We start from the raw sequence: 11002 nt of genomic DNA, 5'->3' as shown, positions 1-11002 counted from the left end.
TCGTTGACTTTTATAGAGATAGCCCATATATATCATTAGCTCCAAGAAACGGTATTGCTAGGGTTAGAATACCCTATTGACGTTAGTCACACAGCCTGGTCGGGTTAATATATCATATGTATATTAGGGCGCCAAATTAGCACTGGCCCACTGGCATATATGCCGGCAAATTATTTGGAGGGCCGGTAACATTGGCAAAACATCGACCATCCGAGCTGGTGGTTTCAGCCGTGTTAGGGAGTACGTACCTACATTTTTATTTATAACATTTTAAAATGAGCAAATATCCTATAAAACTGTTTTACCTGAAGGATATCACGCCATAATTTATCAACATTTTACAAATATGAAATCGAGAATGCAAGCGTGAAACATGACTTTCAAACAAAATTTGGGATGGCTGGTAAATTATGGTGAGTGCTGGTAAAAATTGCTGTTACCAGCCCTCTGAGCCGGTGCAAAAAAATCTGAATTTCATGCTCTGTATATATATATATATAACTAAATTGTGTACATTGTGCTCTGCAATGAATTTACAAGGCGTAATGCACACAGGCAACCAAGGCTAAGACAGGTAACTAGAAAGCGTTCACCTCACCACTATCGAGATGAACCGTCGTCGATACGAATCGACACGGCGAACCGCAGATTACAACCCGACCGACGGGCCGCCAGCACAATGAACGCGAGAGCGCTGGTCCGTGCGTGTTTCAGTTCACTGTACTCACGATTGTAACGTGGGTTTTACAAACCCACTGCCAACGCAAAATCCGGTTAGGCCGACGATCTGAATCGGCACCGATAGGGGTTAGGCAGTTCCAGATATAGCGTGCGGCTGCGAGTTACGCACTAGCACACACGCACACACACACACACGCACGCGCGTACGCACATTAACCAGCACGTACAACAGCCGTACGTACACGGGTTTTATGGTCAGATCTAGTTGCTCGTGGAAAATCCTACGTTAGATAGCGTTGATATAGACATCTTGCCACGATGACAGCGGGTTGGTTAGCTTGCCACTGTGGTAGAATAGCATCAAAGTTCCTACGGCACCTTTCAGAGGTAGCCAGTAGTTAGCTTGCCACTGTGGTAGAATGGCATCAAAGTTCCTACGGCACCATTCAGAGGTAGCCAGCTAGTTAGCTTGCCACTGTGGTAGAATGGCACCAACTTCCTATGGCACCGTTCAGAGGTAGCCAGCTGGTTAGCTTGCCACTGTGGTAGAATGGCATCAGACTTCCTACGGCACCTTTCAGAGGTAGCCAGCGGGTTAGCTTGCCACTGTGGTAGAATGGCATCAGACTTCCTACGGCACCTTTTAGAGGTAGCCAGCGGGTTAGCTTGCCACTGTGGTAGAACGGCATCAAACTTGCACCTTTTAGAGGTAGCCATTCACCCGCAATACCCAGAAACAAAAGACTGCATTCATTCAAGAGAAACTGGTATGGTATAGCATCGGTACGGGGGGGAAGACGAGCGAGATTTTTTCGCGTGGAGAGACCAGCAGATAGGAAGATAAACACTGGCCCCAGTTACTGGTTAAACAGTGCACGTGTTGTGTTTACGGCCGTAGCTCGGCAAACACACACGCTCACCGCGTTGTCGCTCGCCGCGGAACGGCCGAACTCTGCGAAAACCGCTGGCAACCTGCGCGGTCGTGGCGAATGTACGTTCGAAAGCGATCGTCGCGATAGACAATGAGGAGGAACGAGTTTCGAAACGGCTTTCCGTCAGAGTTGCCCGCACCACCAGGGCACAGTTGTCAACTCGTTTCTGGCTCGTGGTGCAATCCATCGGATCCCAAGGCTCAGATCACAGAACTGACATCTGCATGCATTCCAGCCACTGACATCCGGCTATGCATACACACACATGCATGCAGGCACAGCCACGTACACGAGCACAGGGCATGGGGACGCACACACATGAAATCACACACACATGCATATGCACATACACGCACGCACACGCACTGCCGCTTGCACAAGCACAGGGCATGGGGACGCACAGACGCACACACACGCACGCGCGCACACACACCCACACAATCATGCATGCACCACACCTGATTACAAAACTCATGGGTTTATCGGCAAAAACCGCAAGCTGAAAATCAATCGTAACGGAACGTGTACTTTCGCATGCAATCATCATGGTTTTGGCGCGACTATGCCCTTGCGGGCATGGCCACAAAACAGCACACAGCAGATTATAAAATAACTGCTCAGTGTTCTCATACCTAGAACACACCGCATACGACTAGCAGGTGAGTTTGCAAATTGACGCAATGCCCCGTAGGTAAATATAGAGTACAGCACACGTGCAATATTTATACGCCGGCTTTTTCCACCACGATAAAAAATAGAACCCTTATTTTCCCTTCTCCAGAAACATGGAGATGGTAACGTTTTGCATTTACAGAAACTGTGGCGTGTCATGACATAATCTATCTCAGTTTGCCATGCTGACACTCACAGATATCGTTTTGGAGGCCAAACCACATAATTAGATGTGGGATGGTAGTTTGACACTACTCCAATAAGTTAGTAGTACATTCTTGTGACCAAACATGCAAAGAGTACGTGCACTTGCTGGTACTGGGTAGGTTATGTTCACAGATAAATATTATGTACATTACACACCAAGTTTTTTCCCCCTACGCAGATATTAAATATAACCAAAATTTATTCACCTAAACGACTACGTAAACATTCCCCTGCTTTTAAATTAACTGCTTTTAATAGCAACCGCTTCTAATAACAAACAGTGGCTGGTGTATATGACCACAGAATAATACTATGGGTACGGACCCTCTTATTTATCAGTTCTCATTGTGTGACTCTCCATCACTCATCTCTCTCATTCACTCTCCAGTAGCGCTTTATTGAGAGAGATTTATTATCTCACTCATCTATGGCTGAGCTCACATGGTTAAGAAATCTAAAACGTGAACTACTAGTACTAATCAGTTGATAGTTTCTATAAACCAATTTCGAGGGCACACATCGTGCATAGTGTATGTACATTCATGGTTAAGAATAGAGCTACATGGTACTCCTCAGCTACTACTACATCTCATAAAATCGTAAAGTTTCTCTTGCGAGAAGTAACTCACCATGGAACAATACCATAAATATAGCACGAAGTACTCGAGTCACCTAAATCAACACGTCCAAAAATCAATGAGCGAGCATTCAGTGAATACTATGTCAACAGAGTGCTTCTTATCTATAATTCCACTACTGGCACAATACGAACATAACTTCACCTGCACGGCTGCACCCAATCCAAATCATGAAATGTATACAGTAAATGTTAAAAAACAATGATTCTGCACTGAATATAATATTAGCGCTTTTGTTCCTCCTCCTGATTCTGGTTATAGAACTCCATTATCTTTAGAAGGAACCAGTGGCTGCTCAACATGTTACAAGGCAACAACTGCAAGGTTTTCATTATCTTTTATAGTAACAGGCCTAAACGGTTTTGCAACAGACTGTGGCGGTGTGCGGGCGGGGAGTTTGGGGGTACCCCCCCAAAATTTCTTTTTAAACCTAGATCTATGCTCTGAGATGCAATCTGGTGTATTCTGAGCTGCAGTAAACAGACACATTTGGATTACAGTATGGTCCTTTTTTCCAATTTGATTTCTCCTGGTACATTCAGAGTTCATCAAAAGTTTCCAAATTATGACGATTTAGTAATTATAAGAGTTAGACAAGTACGTAAATAGCGTTACTCAAAAACAAAACAATGCTTCTAGTGCACATAACATGCATACAAATATACTCAACTGATTTATTAGTAGTAGCTCATAAAACACTTTCACTTTGGAGAATAATTAGAGCAAACTAAATGCAAATAAAAAAAATTTATTTTTTATTTTTAATATCATATTTGAGCTAATTGTAACCGGCCGAAACAGCAGAGTAGACGGTCAATTCGGCTGGTGGCCGGTTCCTAATGAGAACACTGCAACTGTATTTACATATACGACTATTTAAAGCTCTTGCTATGCATTATTTTACTTCTAACGAATATAGCTTTCAAGGTAAGAAATACTTATTATGCAAGTGCAAATGCAATTAAGCTACTATGTACATGCCATGCACCATAAAAATGATTCCAACTTTGATGTATTAAAATAGCGCTGTAGCTACAGCTGGGCACGGTCTTAGATTTCCTAAATGCCCGGCAGTTCCTAATCCTAATCCTTGTTTACTTGAGATAACGCTGAAAATTAAAAACTGCCGGGCATTTAGGAAATCGAAGACCGTGCCCGGCAGCCGTCAGATATATGCCGGCTGCCGGGCATATAGCCACTGTTAAAATAGGGGGCCTAGTATTATACAAAACCTGCAAGAAGTATCAGCTGGATTATGCATAAAAATATGTGAATAAATCGGCCCAAGGATAGAGAACATGGGTCCGAATAAAACCAATGTGCCTAACCCTAACCCTAATTTTAACTCTAACCCTAACCCTAACCTATTATATTGATATAATATTATATTTATATTGATGTAAGTGACATTGGTTTTATTGGGACTCATGTTCTCTATCCTTAAACCAATAAATCTGCTGATCCTACCTGTATGTACCGGTAATGTTGCTAATGGGCAACTGCAATAATTTTTGCCTCGTGTGTAATATGGCAGGACCACGTTTTACAACACCGCACGAAAGCAGGGGCTCTGTTTTCCTGCAGGGTATATATCTCTAGATGGTTTGCAGAGAACTAAACTCGCAGTACTATTCTGTCAAAAAGTTATTTAGTAAGGAGCTTCTGTAGCGGAAATAAAGTGGGCAACAAGTTTCAAGACTTTCATGTTAGGATTCTGACAGCATACGACAAGGCTGGACCAGGAAAGTATCTAGAATAAATTGCCTTGTGAAAGTTGTGTTGAGACTGAGCTCTACGTATACAAACACACGATTAGTTTCGAGATTATTATCCGATGACTTGCTGAAACAACAAGTCTCAGACAACAGGGGTTTACATTCTTGGTAACACCACTTGACATTACTTATAAACGAGCCTAATACCTAAATGAGAAGACCAGCCGGGGAGAAATGACTCGCTTATCTGTTGTTGTGAATTATGCCGACAAACCTAAATTTGTAATGGCATGAACTCGACTAGATTTGAATGTTCTCGACTTTCAATAATACCAACGTCGTCTAGGATAACACTATTTTATAATGGCATTGCGAACCGGCCAATATAATCATTAAATACGGAGGAATCTGGCAACGAAAAGTCTAACTACCTACCTAATTCCCTTTTCTTGTTGGAACTTCGGAAAAATGGCGGCGAACCGTATCACTGATATTTATCGTCAAACGCGCGCACTACTTTGTTGATAGTTTATATTATTTATGATAAGAATAAAGGCACTAGGTAAATACTTGCTATATGTACTGTAAAAACAATTTGATTTGTACTGATTTCCTGACCAATAACTTATATAGCGTTTTAGAATAAAGTGCGCAGAATAAGATTGTGGCGAAGTGATACCGATTAGTTGAGAGTGCCACTTGGCGGCGGCGACGTACTCACCTTTCCCCGTGGCACTGGCAGTGTGCAAGCAAAAGACAACCGTTCCATTTGCAGGATTGCTTCAATTTCGTCGTTTACTTATTCGTTTAGAACTTACGACTGGATACATATCATAACGTATCGTTACAATGACGTGACAACGCAACGATGTATAACTGACAGGAAGCGAACGTGCCGTGGCGTGTGCACCATCATCGGACCGGTTTTTCGTCGACGCTAGTCCATGGCGGTGCACGGCATAGCATTATCGATACAATACGTCAATAGCCATAGGCGCATTACTATGAGATATGATAACGTAGTCTAGCGTGAACGCCTAGTACCTACGTCATCACGAAGGGTCTACAGTCCGGCAAAATATGCAAGCATCGGGTAGAGGAGACAGTGTATTGGAATATGCATTATGTATCAATGTTTTGAGAATATGAGTGACTGGATTGGATTGATTAGGGTCTAATCACCATCGCGCCACGAGCATATTATTGAACGTGAAGAACACAATTAAATATACATAGCTTATAGGTTCATAGACATTTGTTCATTTATAATTAAATATCTGATAGCACGTGACGTGTCACTCGGCATTACCCCTAGGCAGAATAATAGTTCTGTGTAATCACTCAAAATTAAAACTGACTGAATACGGTACTGGTACCGTATTCAGTAACTCTAACGATGTCCATGACAATTATTCAGTTTCGAGTTATTGTTGAATTTATTCATTATTTGCATAAATCCAGACAGCTTTGTGTGTCTCATGTCAATTGTGTGTTATAAATGCTCAGCTGTGCAAGCGAAATAATTTAAAGGGACAGTAGCCTCTAGGATTTTACTGCATACAACTGTACTTACTGTATAACAAATCGTCTATACCCACATGTATTTGTCACCAGATACTTAATTAATTATTTACACATCAACGCTACGAAATTTGAACGGCGCCATGACACCCGCGACCGTGCTGCCACCCTGAAAAAGTTGCGTATTTGCATTTTTATTTTGCAGGGAAATGACCGAGGGCTAATCACAAAAGTGCAATTATATTTATACCTAAATGCTATTTAACCGAACGATATTCATTTTAGGGCAAATTTATCCATATTATAACTGAAACTATATGTCGTTTATAAGATATTACAATCCTTTTGCTTTTAAATGAATAAATAAGAAATACCCTCGGTCTGTAGCCCTTGGCTGGAAAGTGGTTTTGCGCAACTTCTCAGATCGTGCGCTTTGAGTGGCGCCACCGTCGTAATCAAACTGTAGTCGTTAGTTTTAAAACATTTTTTTTAAATATTTCTAATGGTGATTGAACCATGAAACTTTTTATGTAGCGCAATTATAACCTAAATTAGCTGAAAATAACCCTAGAACCTAGAGGCTACTGTTCCTTTAATTAGAGTTGTACACACACCTTCCCGTGCAATTCTAAATATGGCTATAGGCTATACTACTATAGTATATAGGCTTATATATATTATAAATATATACAGGGTGCGAAATTGACACCGCCCACCGGCATATGCCGGCAAATTAGTTGGAGGGCCAGTAACATTGGCAAAACACTGGCCCTCCGAGCCAGTGGTTTCAGCCGTATTAGCGAGTTCCTACATTTTATTTATAGCATTAATGAGCAAATATCCTACGTTACTGTTTTACCTGGAGGATATCAATCAATAATTCATCAACATTTTACAAATTTGAAGTCGAGATTGCAAGCGTGAAACATGACCTTGACAAAAACACTTTGGACATTATTCACGATCTGCAGTATAGTCTGTTAAACAGCTACTACGTGATGCCGCACACTACAACATTTTTCAGACAAGCAAGAGTCGGTGAAACAGTCTTAAATTTGTGAGGGCTGGTAAAAAAAACTGCTGTTACCAGCCTTCTGGGCCGGTGCAAAAAAAATTGATTTTATGCCCTATATATATACCATTACATATATGAAGCTATGTATATTGTTATATTTATATCAGTGTGGAGAATAGCCCAATACTGAGTAAATTTCTATATATTTTTATCTATATAAACTTGTAAGTGATCAATTGCCACATTTTGAGATCTGGGAGTCATTAACTTTACAATAAATGATAAGAAAACTTGATGAGTGTGTTAAAAGATTATAAGAGTTTTTGTTATTATAATAATTATGTACAATACATAATCAAAATTATGTTAAAATTAATGAAGATAGATGAATGCACAGAAAATACAGTAAAGTGTGTTAATCAGATGTTGAATGTGTATCAGTCATGACTGGAAATATAAATTCAATTGTGGTCCACAGCTCGGAGAATTCATAGGAACGTTGTGCACCGCTTGTGATTATAGGGTACCAAAGAGAGATCTTTGGGTGGGTGGGAGGTGTGGCGGGTAGGGGTGGAGTAGCCATAGTTGCTGGTAAAAATTCATTAAGAAATCCTTTTAGAGCAGAAGCTAGACTAGCAATTTTCACTGATAGATGAATGGTGGGTGATTGTGGTTGTTGAGAGTTAGTGAATATTGTAGTGGTTACAATTAAGTAATTGTTTCTGCTAATCACATGAAATAATCATGACATCTGCATCTTGACACCGAAAGAACTTGCATGTGTCAGCTGTGTAGGCCTACCACAAAAACTCCCTTGGCAGACTGCAATTTTATATCACTAGCATATTATTTTTGGCAAATACTTGATAGTGATAGTGATAAGTGGTATAGGAGCAGGAACATATTACACGGCTAGTATTTACCGCCATCTAGTGGCAAGGTCTGACCAAATGTGTAACTTGGTAATGTCAATGGTGGCATCGTGCACAGAAGTTGTACATAGTACGAATGTTTACACGATGTTATATATAAATATTGTATAGATATATTCATAGTTGTAATACGTAGTAAGAGTAGTTTGATAGTGCAGTCTGTCGTATGTTTTGATGTTATGTGTGTGCGTGTGCTGAGTCTGTGTCATATCCGATCGGATTGCAGTGCGTTGATCCATTGATGCCTTTTGAACTTCTGAAGTTAGTGGCAAGGATGACTGATCGTCAGCATGAGCAACTTTTAAATCTAATCCAAGACATAACGTAATAAAGTTATGATTATAATTATTTTATTTTTAGAACAAGAATAAGATATGAACAGTTCTCAGGCGACCACGCTATTCTTACAGATATGATATTGTTTAAAAAAAAAAAAAATCTGTTTTACTGTTAAACATTTTGTTTTGTTTATGTGTGTTACATGTTCGCCAAATATACGCATTTGCGTTATATAACAATCAGCCGAAGTTACAGATTTAACTTGTTCAGCAAAGCTGAGAAGAATATATGCAATGTATAATATCGTTCTCAGCAGCAAAGCTAGTGAAAGGTCTTCACTATGTTCATTATATATTCATTATAATAGTGTCCCTATAATAAATATAAATATACATATAATTTATATATAGGCACCCTATTCATTATAAGCTTTTGGCGCCATCTATATCTGATATAATTTTCGTCCAAAATTCTTAATTTTGTACACTATTTGCTGTGCTACATGTTAACATATACAATGTATATTTACGTTCAAACAAATAATTTGAAAGGATATCAACGCATATAACATCACGCAAAAACAAAATTTTGAATTAACTAATTTCGGAGTGTCGGCCGTTACTCGAGTAATCGAGGTGGGAGCGAGCAATCTTGTATCTTGGGGTCCCTCTCTTGTATTTCACAAGGAACTGATTCTCTTGGAATGTGCGGGGAAATCCTGTAGATAAGGAAATTCTGTCTACAAGTTAGCATTAATTATTTTACTTTCTTTAATTGATAATGCCTTTCTAACATATTCTAGTGCTGGTTTTAGTATTTTCGGGTCATCACTTTTCCAATCTTCTACTCGTTCCCCTTTATTATACCCTCTATATACCTTACACGAGTATAAATGTTCCTAATTTTTTTTACTTTTGTTACACAAATCACATATATCATTACTGTAGTTATTTTTAAAATAACTTTTTAAGTTAATCATGCACGTCTTACACCTAAACACAAAGCATGCATCATCAAATGACAGTTTTGTCATATATACATAGCTTTCGATATTTATCATTTTCATTTTTGTTTTCTCACCAGACCTCATAGTATCTCTCATAATTACTGTTTTTAAAATAGCCTCCTTCACATATTTTTCACATTCTTTATTATGTTGTGACTTATGTCATACTCCTTCAATGTTTCTAAAGCCTCATTTCAATTTGCCCAATTAGTTCCAATTTCTTTAATTTGTTCTAAAAATACTCTTTTCAGAGGTGTAATTTTCTAACTTAATAATGTATTGCAATAACATTAACTTACTTAAACATTAACATTTACTTTTTATAACATGTTCTATAATACCTACCATGTACCTACCTACCTACCATGTACCTACCTACCTACCATGTATTATCTACTCCTGGTATTATTCCACTTTCTATTCTTAGTGCTGTAGCGATTCTTTTAGAGCAAAGAGCGAGTACCAGTCCAAACTCCACGACAGATGGCGATCTCGCTCTGGCTCAATTCTTCTGGTATTATCCTGAGTGTGGGAAGGGGCACTGCATGCAGTTTGGTACCAGTCTAGCCGCACGCCACACGCCGCTACGCCATCTATATGGCTATATGACAAATATGGCTGCAGAGCGGGAAGAAGGAAATGTTATGGTAATGAATACAATGCTTGATAATAAAGTAAATAACAAAAAGATAGACGTAAAGCGTGTGAATATGAATGATAGATTGAAATCGTACTTGGTCAATGGTTCATATATTAGGCAAGTTTCAAAATACACCGTCGATATAACTTGCGCCGGTAGTGCCTAGTGCAGTAGTGGTACGACTGTCCGTTATGATCAGTACTGAGTACAGTACTCAGTAGCTCCAAGAAACGGTATTGCTAGGGTTACAATACCTATAGACAATCCGTCGCACAGCCTGGTCGGGCTAAGTACGCAGTAGACTGAGTAGTGACACTGACACAGTGACAGTACTATCTAGTTGATAAGTATTTTTCCAATAACTTCCATATCAGTTGTATTACTATTACTTGTATGTTTCTGCAGATTATTCCAGATGCAGAATGCGCAGCAGGAATGACCGTCAAGTGGGGATTCGGCAATAAAATGTTATTGTACGCCAGCCGTGGACCCTTGCCTCCTGAAACAGGTGACATTGGTGTAACTCCCTTAATCATACTGTTTCACGAAGCAGGGGTTTTTGTTAAGCTAGTTTGTTTCTATGGTGCAGGCGTCACCTACTGTGTGGTAAGCCAACCTATGTAGCGATATTTTTCTTTTACAGTAGCGCGTCTAGACACAGCTTTGTTTAAATTTGTTAACGTGTATTCGCTAGACGTCACGTGTATGGGTTAGAAGCCAGTTAGAGTTGTAGCCAGTGCGTGTTCGGCGTGTAACTGGCAGTA

The 11002-nt window shown here is 39.7% G+C and overlaps 1 protein-coding gene across 1 annotated transcript in view; it reads left to right on the top strand.

Moving 5' to 3' along the window:
• Window positions 1-10142: 10142 nt before the first annotated feature.
• Window positions 10143-11002, top strand: part of LOC106806180 (nuclear pore complex protein Nup85-like) — a 14285-nt gene continuing 13425 nt past the window's right edge. The window contains exons 1-2 of the mRNA XM_014808048.1: window positions 10143-10245; window positions 10644-10746. Coding sequence (XP_014663534.1) covers window positions 10144-10245; window positions 10644-10746 — 205 coding nt within the window. The 5' untranslated portion in view covers window position 10143. The remainder of the gene's footprint in view (window positions 10246-10643; window positions 10747-11002) is intronic.

This window comes from Priapulus caudatus, unplaced genomic scaffold (genome assembly GCF_000485595.1).
Source record: "Priapulus caudatus unplaced genomic scaffold, Priapulus_caudatus-5.0.1 Scaffold145, whole genome shotgun sequence".
NCBI classification, from domain to species: domain Eukaryota; kingdom Metazoa; phylum Priapulida; class Priapulimorpha; order Priapulimorphida; family Priapulidae; genus Priapulus; species Priapulus caudatus.
The sequence above is the reverse complement of the archived record's forward strand: the minus strand, read 5'-3'. Positions and strand labels throughout refer to the sequence as shown.